Below are 18,837 nucleotides of genomic sequence, written 5' to 3'. Positions count from 1 at the left end.
AGTGCTAAGAGTGTGAGTGTGGGGAGTTATAGTATACGCATGATATGTCACTTTCTTAAAATCTGGGAAATTCTGAATTCCAAATTACATCTGGCTCCAAGGTTTTGGATAAAGCATTGTTGACTTTTACTATCATTGCTTCTGCAAAATTGTATATAAATTTGAAATACTGTGTATCCTTACAGGTACCTGGTTGTATGCCAAAATATTCATTCATTCATTCCATAGCTATTTTTGAAGTCCCTACCATGTGCCAGACATCATATTAGATATTAAGGATGAGTATTAGATACATTTCCTATGCTAGAAGAACTCAGTGATGGTTGGGGAAAACAATGCATTAATAGATAGCTACAGTGCTATGGAGAAAATTCTCTAAGAGGGTTGTGCACACAGAGGGAAGACATTTCCCTCTCTACAGGGAGGGAGGCAATCTTAAAGTGAAAGTTAAAGGATTAGACAGCATTTTCAAAGCAAGTAATTGGGTGACAGGCATTCTAGTAGGAATGAAAAATATGGGAAGCCCTATAACATAGCTCTAGGTTCTGAAATTAGACGCCCTGGATTTGAATCTCAGGTCTGCTGTACATAACCTTAAGGCAAATTATTTCATCAATTTTACATCTGTTGGCTCATTTGTAAATGGGGTCAATGTCAGTACCTGCTTCCTTGGACTGTTGCAAAGACTAAATGAGTTGTTATGTGAAGCAAGGAAGACCTGTGCCAAGCATGTGATAAGTATTCACAAAATATTAGCTCTTTTCTTTACTATGCACAGTGCTAACAGCTATTCCAAGGGTGGCTTCTAGGACTGGGCAAACAGGCCTAAGTTGTCTGCTCTTATAACATTTTAGTTTCTGGATATATCCCCAATTCAACCCATGGATTCTCTTCAGATTTTCAGGTTCCCAGCCATACAATGTCCAATCCAGTTATGCATGCCCGTTATTTTTAGATAATTTTACTGTAAACTTCTTTGCTGTAAGTACCTTCACAGCAAGCATTTTTGTTACAAACATTCTCACTGTGTAACTAATTGGCCATAAGACAATTTTCCCATAAAAGGTAAAATGACTGGTTGATAGTTTGTTTTGATATGTATCATACAAAAATCATGACAAATGATGATGATTTGCCCCAAGAGCCAGTTTCTTATTTCTAAACACACTGCAGTAGAGGAGAAAGAGGCTGAGCGCCTGAAAAATCGCGGGTTTGAGCTCACATTTCCCATAAACCTCTGGAATGTTTATCAACAGACATGTGACAAGACGCCAGGATCACACAACAGTGTAGAGGCTTTCCTAACGCAATACAAATGTGTGTGTGCTCAGAGGTGTCCGACTCTTGCACCCCCATGGACAGTAGCCCACTAGGCTCCTTTCTAGGCAAAAGCACAGGAATGGGATGCAATACAAAGCTTGGGTATAAATATGCATCCTAGTATTTGGAAGTTGATACCTCCTCTAACAAAGGAAGAAATTTTAGCAAAAAGAAAAACTGTGATGCCGAATGAGGAGGCGAATCAATGTGTAAAACACTAAGAATGAAAGCCCTGGAAGACAAGTGCTCAGGCACAAGTCACAGAATAAGGTCAGTCATCTGCACAGTAGTGCCGTTAAATCTACGCACCCTTTAAATGGACTTCCCTGGTGGCTCAGATGGTAAAGCATCTGCCTACAATGTGGGAGACCCAGGTTCAATCCCTGGGTTGGGAAGATCTCCTGGAGAAGAAAATGGCAACCCACTCCAGTATTCTTGCCTGGAAAATCCCATGGATGGAAGAGACTTGTAGGCTACAGTCCATGGGGTTGTAAAGAGTTGGACATGACTGACTTTCACTTTTCACCCTTTAAATATATTCAGATATTTTGTATTTAGTAATAAAGTCTCTTTAATTGTGTAATTAACCTCATGGCTAATTAGTTATATGGTGAAACTAATGTTTGTGGCAGCAAAGATGTTTAAAACAGGGAACTTACAGTGAAGATACCTAGAACTCCAGTTATCACCTTGGCTGGTGCAGCTGATCACCTGCTTGCTGCTCCTGCCCTTTGCTTGGGGTCTGGCTGACAAGCTTGACCCAGTGAGCAATTGTGACTGCAGCTGAATGTTATTCGTTACATAATATTGAGCTATTCAAACTCAAAACGCCTAAAACTGTGTCATGAAACTGGAGCATTACAACAAAAGAAAACTAGGGAAAATAAAGTATCCATGAGTATCTGCCTCACATTTGAATCCCAGGCAGCAGTGCAGGGTCAGAGTGCCTCTGTTTCTTCTGCACGTGGATGTGTTACATGCATCTCTGTAAGATGCAATGAAAGCAGAGCAAACCATGGAAAGACACTTCCTGGCATGTTTATGTGGCTCACTGTGTGGTGGGGATAGGGACTGAGGTGAGTGGCAAGAGCAGGGCAAAAGCAAGAAGGAACAAATGAAAAAAGCCAAGAACGATGAAATAAAAATGCAATTAACACAGGATATGATAGCCTGTGTGAATTTATGTGAAATAATATATAGGTGGGCTTAAGCATTTGGAAATTCAATAAAAAGAATAAATTATCGATATTAAGAGGGGACCCTCCTGACTCACCATTGCTGCAATAAAAAAAAATTAGGCAGTGTATAGGCACTGTGAATTCTGATCAGAACAAAACAACAAAATCGTTGGTTGCCCCAAGGTAGTAGCCTGGTATCCTACACATTTGTGTCTCTAATAAATTAGTGTTTTTTCTTTGTTTATTCATTTGTTTCTTCACTGAGTCCCTACTGAGGTCAAGCACTGTGGTAGGGAGCAGGGCTAAAAAGTTGACCAAGAAATGGTTTCCTCACTCTTCAAAAGCTGTTGGTAGGTGTGGGAGACTGATGGGGAAGCAGCCAGGGAAGAACAGGGTGCAGGAACAGGTGCCAGGGAGCGCGGGGTACCGAGGAGGCTAGCTACATGGCTGAAGACAGGCTGGGAGCTGGAAAACTTCTTACCATGGGTGGAGATGCCACCATTGCATTTTGACGGCATTAGAACAAACAGCAGGGCACAGGGAGAGGCAAGGAGCAGGAAAGGCATTCTTATTGGAGGAGATTTTACGGAAGGGTTAATGCAGTAGAAGACATGTGGGTCTTGTCTCTACTACCTGCTGACTGTGTTAGTGGGTCAGGCATTAAATGAACTAGAACCAACTTGTTCATCTGAAAGTGGGGCTCAGGGTCAAGGGACAGACAGTGTAGTGGTTCTGGGTCCAAATATCATATGTATCCATGACTAGTTCTGTGACTTGGGGAAAATAACTTTACATATTTAAAAAGGGGGACAAAAATGGGGTCTGCTAACAGGGCTGCATTTACAAGAGTTCTTGGTAAAGAGACAGTACTGGGTTATTCTTCCTTGTCATTATTATCACTGAGCCACAGGTTATTTGAAGAATAAATGAGGTTGCATTTAAATGTGCTTTATAAACCAAACAGCACTGAATAAATTGTGACCTGGTATGAATTATACTAGAAGCACAATGTTTTAGAAGAAGAAAAAAACATATTGCTTTTTCATAAAAAGAATTTCCCTTTTAAATTGGGCCAGGAAAATCTCTGGCCACAGATGCTCTTGAATTCAGTGTTTCAAAGGTGGTTCAATTGCAGAGATGTCGTTTTGGTCCTGCAGGCCCACGTTTGACACAGAAAATGTAATGATGATTTCAGCAAGGAGGAGAAAGGAGTCTCAATTCAACAAGAGCTAGATATGATGAAATGATCAGGGGCCTGGGGACCTAGGGACCTGGCTGTCTCTCAGCCTCCCAGCATCTTCTTTCATGTCTGATATTCCCCCTCCACTCCTCATATCCTGATACTGTCCGCCTCCACCTCTATTCATGAAAAGCAGTGTTGATAACTGTTTCCGGGATCTAGGCCAGCACTTTGCACAGCTGGCTTACAGGAACTCATGTGGGCAGATGAACCAGGAAAAGTTTTTAAACTAAGAGGTTCTGAATGTGGGTCAGAAGCACAGCCTTCTCTTCTCCTGAGATACTTTCAAAGCAGACTGGGGGCTGTTCAGTGGCTTTAGCTTCCATGAAGCTGATGAGATGAAGGATGGAGGAACATAGGAAAAGTGCCTCTGTTGTGGGTTCAACTGTGTTCACCAAAGAGAGCTGTTGAGGTTCTAACCCTTGGTCCCTGTGAATGGGAACTTATTGGAAAGAGGATGTTTGCAGATGTTAAGTTTGGATGAGGTTATTAGTTCAGTTCAGTTCAGTCACTCAGTCTTTGTCACCCCATGGACCTTCAGCACGCCAGGCTTCCCTGTCCATCACCAATTCCCAGAGCTTGCTAAACTCATGTTAATCAAGTCAATGATGCCATCCAGCCATCTCATTCTCTGTTGTTCCCTTCTCCTCCTAGCTTCAATCTTTCCCAGCATCAGGGTCTTTTCCAATGAATCAGTTCTTCGAATCAGGTGGCCAAAGTGTTGGAGCTTCACCTTCAACATCAGTCCTTCCAATGAATATTCAGGACTGATTTCCTTTAGGAGGTCATTAGAGTGGTCCCTACATTACCAGATGGCCAACATTGAAATCAGATTGATTATATTCATTGCAGCCAAAGATGGAAAAGCTCTATACAGTCAGCAAAAACAAGACCGGGAGCTGACTGTGGCTCAGATCATGAACTCCTTATTGCCAATTTCAGACTTAAATTGAAGAAAGTGGGGAAAACCACTTGACCATTTAGGTATGACCTAAATCAAATCCCTTACAATTAACAGTGGAAATGAGAAATAGACTTAAGGGACTAGATCTGATAGACAGAGTGCCTGAAGAACTATGGACGGAGGCTCATGACATCGTACAGGAGACAGGAATCAAGACCATCCCCAAGAAAAAGAAATGCAAAAAAGCAAAATAGCTGTCTGAGGAGGCCTTACAAATAGCTGTGAAAAGAAGAGAAGGGAAAAGCAAAGAAGAAAAGGAAAGATATACCCATTTGAATGTGGAGTTCCAACCAATAGCAAGGGGAGATAAGAAAGCCTTCCTTAGTTATCAGTTCAAAGAAATAGAGGAAAACAACAGAATGGGAAAGACTAGAGATCTCTTCAAGAAAATTAGAGATACCAAGGGAACATTTCATGCAAAGATGGGCTCGATAAAGGACAGAAATGGTATGGACCTAACAGAAGCAGAAGATATTAAGAACAGGTGGCAAGAATACACAGAAGAATTGTAAAAAAAAAAGATCTTCATGACCCAGATAATCATGATGGTGTGATCACTCACCTAGAGCCAGACATCCTGGAATGTGAAGTCAAGTGGGCCTTAGGAAGCAGCACTATGAACAAAGCTAGTGGAGGTGATGGGATTCCAGTTGAGCTATTTCAAATCCTAAAAGATGATGCTGTGAAAGTGCTGCACTCAACATGTCAGCAAATTTGGAAAACTCAGCAGTGGCCACAGGACTGGAAAAGGTCAGTGTTCATTCCAATCCCAAAGAAAGGCAGTGCCAAAGAATGCTCAGACTACCACACAGTTGCACTCATCTCACACGCTAGTAAAGTAATGCTCAAAATTCTCCAAGCCGTGCTTCAGCAATATGTGAACTGTGAACTTCCAGATGTTCAAGCTGGTTTTAGAAAAGGCAGAGGAACCAGAGATCAAATTGCCAACATCTGCTGGATCATGGAAAAAGCAAGAGAGTTCCAGAAAAACATCTCTTTCTGCTTTATTGACTATGCCAAAGCCTTTGTGTGAATCACAATAAACTGTGGAAAATTCTTCAAGAGATGGGAATACCAGACCACCTGACTTGCCTCTTGAGAAACCTATATGCAGGTCAGGAAGCAACAGTTAGAACTGGACATGGAACAACAGACTGGTTCCAAATAGGAAAAGGAGTACGTCAAGGCTGTATATTGTCACCCTGCTTATTTAACTTCTATGCAGAGTACATCATGAGAAACTCTGGGCTGGAGGAAGCACAAGCTGGAATCAAGATTGCCGGGAGAAATATCAATGACCTGAGATATGCAGATGACACCACCCTTATGGCAGAAAGTGAAGAACTAAAGAGCATCTTGATGAAAGTGAAAGAGGAGAGAGAAAAAGTTGGCTTAAAACTCAACATTCAGAAAACTAAGATCATGACATCCGGTCCCATCACTTCATGGGAAATAGATGGAGAAACGATGGAAACAGTGGTTGACTTCTTTTCGGGGGGCTCCAAAATCACTGCAGATGGTGATTGCAGCCGTGAAATTAAAAGATGCTTACTCCTTGGAAGGAACATTATGACCAACCTAAATAGCATATTAAAAAGCAGAGATATTACTTTGCCAACAAAGGTCCGTCTAGTCAAGGCTATGGTTTTTCCAGTGGTCATGTATGGAAGTGAGAGTTGGACCAAAAGAGAGTTGAGCGCCAAAGAACTGATGCTTTTGAACTGTGGTGTTGGAGAAGACTCTTGAGAGTCCCTTGGACTGCAAGGAGATCCAACCAGTCCATCCTAAAGGAGATCAGTCCTGGGTGTTCATTGGAAGGACTGAGGCTGAAACTCCAACACTTTGGCCATCTGATGTGAAGAGCTGACTCATTTGAAAAGACCCTGATGCTGGAAAAGACTGAGAGCAGGAGGAGAAGGGGACGGCAGAGGATGAGATGGTTGGATGGTATCATCAACTCAATGGACATGAGTTTGGGTAGACTCCGGGAGTTGGTGATGGACAGGGAGGCCTGGCGTGCTGTGGTTCATGGGGTCGCGAAGAGTCGGACATGACTGAGCGACTGATCTGATCTGAGCAACTGAACTGAACTAATCCAATATGACTGGGTTTAAAAGGAAAAGACAGACACACAGGGAAGATGTCCATGCACGAAGAGGAAGGCAGAGATGGAGAGATGCAGCTGCAAGCTCAGGGTTGCCAAGGATGGACAGCCACTGCCAGAAGCTAAGAGGTAAGGAGGATTCCACCCAGAGTCTCTGAAGGAATATCAGCGGGACTCGAGTCTCAGAGGGACCTTGCCCACACATTACTTTCAAACTTTCAACCTCCAGACCTGGGAGAGAATACATTTCTATTGTTCTAAGCTACCCAGGTTGCGGTATTTCAGTACAGCAGCCTTAAGAAATGAATACAACCTCTCAGTTCAGGTATAAGGCCTGACTCTCATCTCTGGAGAGTTCTCCCCTCTATCCCTTCACAATGAGAGCCAGGCTGGACCAGAATGCACTCAAGTGATAGGAACTGCCTGCAGGAGAGTGAGAATAAAAGCAACAGGGGCCCGGGCAGATGGCATGGTCTCAGTGAATATGTTACAGAGAAGGAATATTATTTTGAGTCATAGCATTATCTGTACATGTAGCACCTGTGGTCTGGCTCCAGAACTAGAATGTGAGCACTCGGGAGGACATAGTTAACCAGGAGCCTAGGAACCTGCCATGTTCCCCCACCAGGGCTCAGGCCAACAGTCTGCATCTTTAAAACCTCCCAAATGGCTCTATAGCTTGAGTTGAGACATGGGAAAAACTGAGGTTCGGAGACTTGAAGTGGCCCAAGTCCTCAAATCTGGCTCAAGACACAGCACTGCAGAGGAGTCCAAAAGGGGATGTTTCCAGAGAACAAGTGTGGTCCAATATACCTGGGGGTGTATGTTGGGTCCTTGTGGTTGGGAAAAGTTACTTTTTTTTCATACTTTTTGGCCACACCACGTGGCAGGTGGAATCATAGTTCCCCGACCAAGATCAAACCCATGCCCCCAGCAGTGGAAGCAGTCTTAACCACTGGAAAGAAGTCTTGGAAAAATTACCTCTGTAAGACTCAGTTTCCTTATCTTCGAAATGGGAATAGTGATGGAATTATGAGAATTCAGTGCAGAAATGCAGTGGAAGTTCAGCATCTGGCCCTGGGAATAGTGGCCGTACAGTGGCAGGCAGCAGCCCTACCACAGTTACAAGGGAAGGAGCTGGGTGGAAGGAGACCTATGCTATTTTGCCTCTTAGTCCAACGTGCCTCTCAGGATACTGTTCCATCTTTCAGTAGTCTGAACAGTAGTTACTACGACACCCAGCACAATCTTAGAGTGAGCTGGAGCATGGGATTTTAGACTGAGACAGGAGGGCTTGGGAACTCTGGACAGTATGTCTGCATTTGGAATCCTGTTCATAGATATTAGAGCTCAGGTTTTTAGGTAATAGGTCGCGCTCTTGAAAACAAAGGTCCTTTACCAGCCTCTTGAGTGCCTTGCACTAAAGATGCTCAGAGAGTCCTCACCATAATGGGTGGCTGACCTCATCCGGATCTTACACAGCAAGGAGGGGCTGTCCTGTCCCCGGTGTGAGCATGCACTGGCAGGCAGGCTGTGTTCCAGCCCAGGACTGTAAGTCAGGCTTGGAGGTTCAAAGATGCTGGTATTCAGTATATTTCCAAAATGATTTGTTCTAAGCTAATTTGTCTTCTAATTTCTATATAAGTCATGAGCAAGAAACACTTTCACCTTCAGAAAGATGCCTTTTAACTTGAAGATCATTTTCATCATTAGAAAACAGAAACCATTAAAGATGCTCTCCCCTGTTAGTTCTCAGGAGTGGGCATTCATATACATACAGTTTAATCTTCTGACAGATCTTGGCCAAAAATGGGAGTGAACAAATACCAGCACCACTTCTGGAGTACGTCTGGAGAGAAAAGCAAAAAGAGAAAGAGTTATTTATTTCAAGGAATGGTTCTCCAGTTTCTAAAGGTACTTCCTCTCTTCTTGGCTCCACATTTTGAATTTCTGGCCTCTTCTTTCTCCAGAATCTGGGCCATATTACTTAACTCAATTTACCCCATGTTCCTGTCCCCACACTCTAAGTTCATTGCACCTGTGTGCTGGCTCTTTGCTTGAAGGTCTCTCTTCCCCCAGCCAGCTAGTCCCATCTTCTTGTCTTTTCCAGCTCTTCCCAAAAGAAGAGACCCATCTTGGTCCATTCTACTCAGACAACATTCTTCTCCTCCCTATCTTCAGTGGCTTTAAAAAAGGATTTGAAAAATAAAGACTGTTTTCAAATAAGATAATTCCATCCTGTTAAGAGATAAAATAAAGACTAACAGGAGAGATGGCTTAGGAAGAAGGAAGGCCCCTTCCCTGGGGGGTGGGGGGGGGGGGTGGAGGGGTGGAAGGGGTGCAGATGAAGCCCCCAGAGTTTCCTGAACAAAGGGATTTCAGACAGCAGTTTACATAAGACTCTAGCTGGGGGATAAATTAAAAACCTGGGCTTTTTTTTTTTTTAATTAAACAGTGCTTTTAGAAGTATTGCAGTTCCTGTGATGCTTTTCACAGACAAAAGGAAAAACAACTGGGTAGAAAAAGTCAGGAACTGGCATTTATCAACAAAGAGAGAAAAGGAGACAGGTATCTCCTGCTTTTTTAACGTTCACTTCTCGCCACCTTGATTCGATGAAAGACCTACGTTAGTATCTATTTTCATGAACTGAAAGAAATCCGAAGAGGAGTTTTCACTTTCATAAAAACAGAAAAAAAAAGCAAAAAGCAAAAATAGTGTTCATCATCTGTTGTGCAGGAGCCAGAGTGGAGCCAATGAGTAACCTCGAGTACTGAGAGAGGCCCCGCCAAGCTCCTTCCCCAGAAACCACACTGAACACTTAGGTATCAGGGAGAAATAGCTTTGAACCATGTCTGTGAGCTTCTGTGCTTGATCTCCACTTATTGTGTGCATCTGTTAGCAAGATGAGTGCTAAGGTAGTTGCTGCTTAGCCTTAGGAAAGACTTCATAGGAATGGTCTACTTTTGGATAGCGGGGAAGCATGTGGTAATTCTCACCAACCTAGAGAGTCCTTCAGATGGCTGTGAGTGTTACTAACAGTTGTCAGTATTCTGACCCTAGCAAAGGCAGACAAGTAACCTTTTCTGGCTACAAATGAGATATTTAAGGATCTTTGTACAACTTTCTAGAATGAGGAACAATCCTGACTAGTGCCCTCAACTAAATGCAAGAGGTGGAGCAGAAGAGGCTGTCCTTGTCGTCATGGAGCTCACTGTCTAGTGGAGCATAGGGGTGGATAATCCCAGCTCTTAGCATGCTCTGTGAGGGCTGCTGTGGTCCAGGCATTAATATGGCTTTCTAGGAACTGGAGGAGGAGGCAGGCGAGAAAGGAAGAGACAGATGCTCCACGCTTTTCAACTCAAAGGCAGTTTGCAGACTTGGCTCCAAATGTAATTCGTGGGCTCCACCACAATCTACTGACTCAGAAAGCCTGGGGAAGGCCTGGAAATTTGTGTTTTCATAGCTCCAAATCATTCTGATGCTCACTAAGGTTTGAGAAGCACTGCTCTAGACTCTGGCTGAAGAAAGTATGATCACAAACTAGAAGCACTGGATGTCATCTTAGTCTTAGGACTAAGAGTCTCTGGCCACACAGTTGACCTGTTGAATCAGAATCTGTATTTTAAAAAGGTCCCATGTAGTTGGAGTCCACACCAAAGCCAGAGAAGCAGAGGAAGCACCCAGCACAGGGCTGTGGGCATATGAGTGGGGCTGGCATCTTGCAGGACATTTCAACCTGGCTGGAGCATAAGGAGCCAGGAGAATGCAGTGGACCATGGAAGGAAGGACACATAGGATGAGCCTGGAAGGCTGCATCATGTGCTGTCTTGCGGGCAGTGGGGAATCCTGGGAGAGATCACATGTATTTCAGAAAGACATCTCTGGAGGAGACATGAAAGCCTGGAGGAGGCAAGATGGGACAGAAAAACCCATTGGCAGATAAAGACTTTAAGGCCTGGTCCTGGGCTTTCTAACCTCAGCACTAGTGCCATTCAGAGCTGAATAATTCTTTGTTGTGAGCTGTCCTGTGCATTGTAGGCTATTTAGCAGCATATCCGGCATCTAGCCACTATAGTCAGTAGCCCCCAAATGTCTCCACTTGTTGCCAAATGTCCCCAGGAGAGGTGATGGGGGACAGCATTGCCCCCGGTTGGGAACCACTGATGGAAGGTGGGAGGAGGGGGGATTGTGGTACAGAGATGGGATGTTTGGAGAACTGGTAACTGAGTGAGCTGAGCAGTGTAGACACACTGTGAAACACATTCTGGCGTGCAATTACACCATAACATGGGTGGCAATTGGTAGAGACACATTCTAAGATCCAGAGTCAGGTTGCACTTGAAAGTTTGAGTTACTTCTTTTTATATTTACTTTGTCTGAAGGCCTTGGTCTAATTAACCTAATGGCAATGCAGATTTTAACACAGATGATAACCAGTACATCAAACATTTTATAAGGACAGGCTGATAATTACTACACAGGAGATACAATGGAATAAAATGCACAGCTGTTCACTGTTAGAATTCAGCCTGAAGGCTGCAGCTGTCTTTGACATTCCTTGTGCAGAAGTTGAATCTAGGATGTAGGCAGAAGGTGATGTAACTTGTCCAGGGATCCCCAGAACTCCTTCTGTTAAGACAGATGTTTTGATCATCCAGCCTTTTCATCACATGGTATGGGAAGGACTAACGTCTTCTTACAACGTGCAAAGGGAACTTAGATGGACACACAGCAGCACTGCAGAGACCCTCACTTGCATATTTGACAGCCCCTTCCTTTCAATTCAAACCTTACTAGACAGAGGCAGAATGGGGGCTGTTTTTATCTCAGAGATGGATTTAAAACAGCACATCTGGCTGTGTGTAATCCTATCTAAAATAAAAGTCCCAAATCTGGGCTCTCCTGGAGCATAGGATTCAGGCAGCATTTTCATTTTTGCCATCTATTTAGCCAACTCCTACTTGCATCTGGAGCTTTGCCCACCCCATGATGTTAAATGAATACAGAACAATAAGCAGAGGTTAAATAAATGAGAATGTGGTGAATGTGGTAAATAGAGGCTCAAAGGGAGAGCATAACTTCTCTTCTGCATTGCAGGCAGATTCTTTACCACCTGAGCCACCAGGGAAGCCCCCTTCTGTACATAACCAACTTAAAATTGAATTTCTGAGTGATATAATACTTTTAAACCATTGTCATATATTATTTTACTTGAATTTGTATGTGTGCTAAATTGCTTCAGTCGTGTCTGACTCTTTGTAACCCTATGGACCATAGCCTGCCAGGCTTCTCTGTCCATAGGATTTCCCAGGCAAGAATACTGGAGTGGGTTGCCATTTCTTCCTCCAGGGTATCTTCCCAATCCAAGGATCGAAGCTGTGTCTCCAGCTTGGCAGGTGGTTTCTTTACCACTGAGTCACCTGGGAAGCCCAGGGCAAGTCTGAACAGTGGCAATTTTTAGTCTTTCCAGATGGTTCTATTGAGTAGGTAGGTTTACCATCAGGGCCATCGGGTTCAGCTGTACAGATTGTACACTGCACAATTTTAATAGTCACACAGCCTGTGGTGTGAATGGTGCTTCCTGAAATTCAGTACTGAGGAGGTCTGGTTGAAAGCTACTGTAATGTGGAAGGGTTAGAAACTGGGCAGAAGCTAAACCTGGACTTAAATGATGGGTTTCCCACTCACAAGCTATGTGGAATGAGGAAATTACTTAACCTATCTGATTCTTAGTTTTCTTATCTATAAAATGGGGTTGATAACAAAAATACGCTCGCTCCTTTTAGGCATTTTTGTGAGAATAAACTGAGGACATAACTCAAATATTCTAAACATTTAGATGCTCAGTGATCTGTCAAATCCACGAAGACCTCCCTACCCGACCCCCCGACCCGGCTCCCCAGCCACAACACTTAATCCACTTAATCCCCAGTCTGGATTTTCTGACAGGTTGTGCTGAAATGATATGCAACCTACTGTGTGTTTCTCTGCATTCTGTCTAGGTCTACAGTTACATCGGCCATCACAATGGAATTAATTGCAGGCAATATCCTCTGAGCAGTTTTTTAAAGATTCTTATTTGCATTTCCTGATTATTTTTTCTTTGATGGCTTTAATTTAGAGAGTAAATAAATTGCAGGATATTTTTGAGGAGCTTTTTTTTATTGTTGAATTGTTCAGTTGATTTTTTTTTTTTTTTTTTTGCTTCTCGCAAGGCATGATTGGAATCCTGCCCCATGAATTATGCTGGCAATTTTGGTGACAGAAATGAAAAATTGTAAAGTCCTAATTAGCCTTTGAGTCAATGCCAAGGCAGTTTATGCTAGTGAAGTAAACAAGGCTCTGAGAATAAATTTTTAGATGCATGTTGAGAAGAATTAAAAGAAAAATGGTATTATTCTCCAGTCTGTTTAGAGTTCTGAAGGTGGTGGTCAAGGTTTCATGTGAAGCTTCAATTTTTTGTTCAATGTCTTAAGGGGATTAATTGAACCAGTTATGGTTGGCCTTTAATTACTCACTGAATTAAATAATAATTGACGTTTCAGGCATTATGATTGCTTAATCGATTGTGTAGAAATGTCTTCATGCTGTCATTCAACATGTATCAGACTTGCACATCAAAACCCATGTGCCCCCCTCAAGTAGGGTTGCCAAATAAAATATTGTGCTGGACATACTTATACTAAAAATTATTCATTATTTATTTGAAATTCAAATTTAATCTTCCATTTTTATTTGTTAAATCTGGCAGGCTGAGCCACAAGGAATTTTCCTCCCCCTTCATTTCCATGTTGCCAAATCAATACTACTTTGACTGTATTGCATCAGTGAAGGATAAGCTGGGCCAGCAGGGAGAAGCCAAGGATGAGGGCCATGTCCTCTCATCTCTGACGAATGCCTCCTTCCTGCCAGAACTGCTAGCATCAGGGGAGACACTTCTTCAAAGGTTTACCTTTCTGCTTCCTTTTCATCTGGGGCTGAATGACCACCAGGGCCCTAGTCAAATACTTGACTTAATGATAGCCAGTTTGAACTAACCATTCTGTCTGTTAAATAAAACTATGATTGCAAAGAGGAAAAATTAGGGGAAAAGAATAATAATGGTGATGATTTTAGCTAGCATCTGTTGAGTGCTTGATAAGTCCCAGGTATGATACTAGGCACTTCACACACATGGACTCTCTTAGGTCCTGATACCTAGCTTTGAGAAAGGAATGCTGTCATTGTCCCTATCTCACTGATAGAGGAACTGAGGCTCAGCCTAGATCACATATTTAGAAAGAGATGGAGCAGGAGGCTATAGTCTCCTCCAATGTCATCTGCTGGAGGGCAGCAATTCTCAACAGTGAGTGCCAGAGGATATGTGGCAATGCCAGGAGACATTTTTGGTTGTGGTGACTATGGTGGGGGGTGGCATCTAGCAGATAGAGGACAGGGATACTGTTAACATCCTACAATGCCCTGGGCAGAACCCACAACTAAGGATTATCCAGCTCCAACTGAAGGTGAGAAATGCAGCTATAGAGAGAAGGGAGGAGAAAAAAGAGAAAAAAAGAGGACGGGGCTCATATTCCTACTTCAGTCCCAATCCAACTGTGGAGTGTTGCGGGCTTGTGTCAGGAGTAGCTCCTGGCCTTTGGAGTGGGAGAGCAGGGGCCAGAGGGAGGTGAACATGCCAAGGACAATGCTGGCATTCTCCCTGTCATTCATTCAGCTTACCAGAGCTGGAGATTTCTTGACAATCTGTCTGGCCTTCTCAAGTGTAAATGTCCATGCCTCCTATAAAAATAAAGTTAGACAATATTACAACTTGTATCCCATCTTTTCTTTTCCTGGGTTTCCAAAGTTAGGGTTTTGTTTGTCACTTAGCAATAAATGCATTATTCTATAGCTTTCTGATAAAATAACTCACAGGAAAGCAATTTCATGTTAATAGCTCTCTTTAATAAGGGATTTGCTTTGTGCAAGATGCTATGCTAAGTGCTTTGCAAATATTATGTTATTTAATCTTTACAGCATCTCTGAGAGATATGACCTTTTTACAGATGAAGAAATTGAGATGCAGAAAAGCTAAGAAATTGGCTGTAGATCTCAGAGCCAATGTCCAAAAGAGATGCCATCTGAACCCTTGTCTTCTTGCCTGCTTTGCTAAGCTCAGTGACTTGCCTTTGGGTCTGAAAGCCCCAGTGCAGAAGGTGCAAATTTCTGTTATGGTTTCCTTTTTGGCAGCCTTTGTTAGCTTAAAGTTCATTCTCCACAACATTGAGGGTGGTGTTCCTCTGCCTTAATTATGGGTCCCCTGTTTCTCTGCTTTGGAAATATCCCTTTGAATTTGAGGCCCATCTCAAGCATCTATAGCGTCTAGCACAGTTTCTGGTACATCGTAAGTGCTCAATAGATAGAAATAAAATTTTATAGAAATAAAATAAAATTTTATAGAAATAAAAGTGAAAGAAAACATTTATGATATTGTGCCAAGCAAGGAAAAAATAGGTTATCAGATTTTGCACATACAGAAAAGAAAAAAAATCCTGCAAATGTGTGCGTGTGTGTGTGCTCATTCTACTCTTTGCAACCCTGTGGACTATAGCCCACCAGGCTCCTCTGTTCATGGAATTTTCCAGGCAAGAATACTGGAGTGGGTTGTCATCTCCTACTCCAAGGGATCTTCCAGACCCAGGGATCGAACTTGCATCTCCTGTGTCTCCTGTGTTGGCAGGCAGATTCTTTGCCACTGCACCACCTGGAAAGGCCCTTGCGAAGAAATATGCCATAATAATAGTCGGTGATAACTTTTTCCTAAATTTTCAATAATGAGCACAAATTCAGCAATAAATACTTTTTAAAAAAAGAACTCAATACACATTGCCCTGTTGCTTATTGGAAATGATCTGTTCCCAGTACAGGGATGTAGTGAGGACCCTGAGATCTGGGGGTGAACAGACACTCCTGTCTCCTGAAATTCCCGTTCTGGCAAGGAGGCACCAGGAACAGGTACAGTAAGCACAGCAAGTGGAAGTGAGATGAAGCAGAGAGAAGGTGCTGGCAACATCTTTTTAGGAAGGGCCATTTGGATCCCCTTGAGAGAACTGATCTGATTTTAACCCAGCTCAGTTCTCTAGGGAGACCAATGTTTAGTGAGGAATAAAGACAAGGAAGAAAAAGGAGGAGAAGAAGTGACAAGGGTTTTGCCAAGTACCTTCTGACCCCTTAGTGCTGGGCATAATTGCTGCTTCTGGGTCCCCCCTGGAACGCTGAGGGCAGATGTGTATGGTCTTGGCTTGACAAGAGCAGCACTGTCTCCCACAGTTAAAGTGCACTAATACCATCATAAGAGAAATCATCAGTGCTTTTAAAAGATGCTTTTGGTAAAGCTAAATCCTATGTATTGGAAAATAGTCACCGTAGGATATAGAGGAACACAGATATAATAATAGACTGCAAATTCCACCCAAAGGTCAGACATGCCACTATTTGATGAAAAATTAAAAGCAGAGGAGCTCCCTCCATTTGTCTTCCTACATAACAGAAATGGCCTCAAAGCCCCATTTGTCCTTTCCTCTTAACTCTTCTGTCTTCCACTGGAATTATTTATGCATTTACTACCTCCAGTGGGCAGTCAAGTCCTCAGGAACAGCTTCTTTCAAACCTTGCTCCATTTGTAAATTAATTTATGTCATTAAATTTGGGAGTGAGGAGCAGTTTGTCCTAATAAACTTTTAGAAAAGATCAGGAGTAGATCAGTGAGCTTCTCCCCACCCCTAAACCCCCTCATAAATGCTTGCTTCTTGACAATAAAAAAATTTCACGTGTAAAAGCATCATTTTATGTCCCAGGGGGCTTCTTCCTTTGTGGGAGCTTGTCACTGCTGTCAAAGTGTGATGTGAAGAAAAGGCATTTTCTGTAATTTTCAAATCTACTGCTGCTATAATTGATAGCAGAGAACTTGATCACTAAAAATTATTCCCTGTAGAAACTCATGTCTAATAATACTATTTTTCTTTATTTCCCTCACTCCTGAGTGTACCAGAATTCAACTCTTTAACATCACAGAACCTGAGAAGGACCAGTTTGTGACTGTGTCCTGTCTAATTCATACTCCTGAAATGTTGAGGGACATTATGTTGAGATCTGGAGCATCCCGGGTGCACTGTATTCTCTGCGTATTTTCCCATCCTTGTCAATATAGTGCAGTGTGCTTTGGCTGAAACATCTGAATGTTTGCGAAATGCCTTTCCAAATGGTACCCCTTACCCTAAAGTGGCTCAACCTCTCGAATAGGCTAATATGTGCAATGGCTCTCCCAGCAGGGAATTTAGTTTACAGACTTCCCAAACTTTTAAAACTTAACAACAATTTTCTTTTCTAGCACACCCATTAACATCTCCCAGAGTGGGAGTAAAAGCAAGGCTTTTTGTGTCAAACATGTCTCATTTGAATCTGAACAGAGTAACTTACTGGCTCTGTAACTTGGGACAAGTTATTTATCAACACTAAGCCTCGGTTACCTCATCTATAAAATAAGGATAATAGTAATTACTACTTAACACTTTCTACATTGTAGTCTTACCAGTTTGCTGTCATTCTTCTCTCCCAGGATACAAAACCCTTGATGAGAAGGATTATGTGTCATTCACTATTACATCCCTAATATATAATTCATGGCACGACACAGATGCTTTAGAAGAACTTGTGGAATGAATGAATGAATGATTGCACAGAGAAATGACTGGTTGAATGAATATTCCTTTTTTCTTTCATTATCAATCATATGCTCGTGACTACGCTTGTCCCTGGGCTACATGAATTTCCACACAGGTGCGTAGGTGCTAGGCATACAGAGCCAGCGCTCTTCCAACCGTCTGATCCTTCGCATTAAATCATCCACATGCCATAGGAGCTAAGTTTGCCATTCCCCTGAGCCTTGGTGATATTATCTGGCTTGTGTTAAAATTTCAGACTTAATTTATCCTTGGAAAACAGCATGACAATGGTGGGGAAGGTGCTGGAATTCAGAGACTCGGACCACGTGCTCTGCTTGCAGACAGCCAAGGTTAAATTATATAACCTCCAAGTCTCTGCTATCTGTAAAATTGAATGTATCATTTGTTAAAGCTATTTGTTTGCTTGTCTTAAAGACGGGCAAAGGGGGCAAGTTGTAATCAACATGAAAATGAAGATAATTGTTCTCTTACCTTGGTAGCATTTTCACTGTTGGCAATCTAGCATTTTTAAGCCATTGTTTCTAAAGCATGAGGACCACGCTTCTATCTTCTGGAAAACTACAACTTCAGAATGGAGGGTGCAGCTGTAATCAGTGATTGGAAAGAAAGTTGGGGAATAGGTTCTGAGCCAGATATAAAACTCTCCTGGCTGGAAGCCATAATGATGTTTCTGACTCACTGAGAGCAATCATCTGAGCATAAGCAGATTCTCCATCAACAATGAGGGGCTTACTTCTGGAAATACTCATTTGATCCTGCAATTTGTTATGGTCAAATCTTTTCAATTTCTCATTACTTTCTCCCTTTGATTGCAGTGTTTCCTTATTCCAGTTTCAAATCTCCTTCAGAGTCTCATGAGTGAATTGCAGAGGAAGCCATTACACGGACTCACAGAGATATAAGCCCTCACTCTTGAAACTTATAGTCCAAAGAACCATGGATATGTATATTGCATTTTTTTACTCAAGGACTTGGAAAATTCCAAGGACGACATGACATGGCTCCCTAGCAGTCTAAAAAAGGGGAAAGGCCAACCCTTTGCTTGATCATCAGGGCACACAGTAGCATATACCCATGGAGGCATTGCTTATATAAGTTTGTAACAAATAGTAGCCTGTCCAACTGGAATTTTCTGGTTTATTACATTATCTGCATTCCACTGTAACCTATAGTGGCTATTTCCCAACATGTAGGGTTTAGCTCTCCCAAAGTCCAATTTGATTTTGATGTTCCCACATTTCCCAGTTTTATGACTCTGGAATATGTGAAAAAAAATCATATCAGTTTATGTCATTTTCTTCTTCTG

General features: G+C 42.5%; 1 protein-coding gene across 3 annotated transcripts in view; it reads right to left on the bottom strand.

Moving 5' to 3' along the window:
* The window catches only part of AOAH (acyloxyacyl hydrolase), a 186,186-nt gene that overhangs the window by 111,838 nt on the left and 55,511 nt on the right, over positions 1-18,837 (bottom strand). For all 3 annotated transcript variants that reach the window (XM_070787839.1, XM_070787837.1, XM_019958765.2), the window contains exons 5-6: positions 14,527-14,586; positions 8,585-8,655 (exon numbers count right to left, since the gene is read on the bottom strand). In XM_070787839.1, coding sequence (XP_070643940.1) covers positions 8,585-8,655; positions 14,527-14,586 — 131 coding nt within the window. The remainder of the gene's footprint in view (positions 1-8,584; positions 8,656-14,526; positions 14,587-18,837) is intronic.

The sequence above is a fragment of the Bos indicus genome, chromosome 4 (assembly GCF_029378745.1).
Source record: "Bos indicus isolate NIAB-ARS_2022 breed Sahiwal x Tharparkar chromosome 4, NIAB-ARS_B.indTharparkar_mat_pri_1.0, whole genome shotgun sequence".
Taxonomy (NCBI): Eukaryota; Metazoa; Chordata; class Mammalia; order Artiodactyla; family Bovidae; genus Bos; species Bos indicus.
The sequence above is the reverse complement of the archived record's forward strand: the minus strand, read 5'-3'. Positions and strand labels throughout refer to the sequence as shown.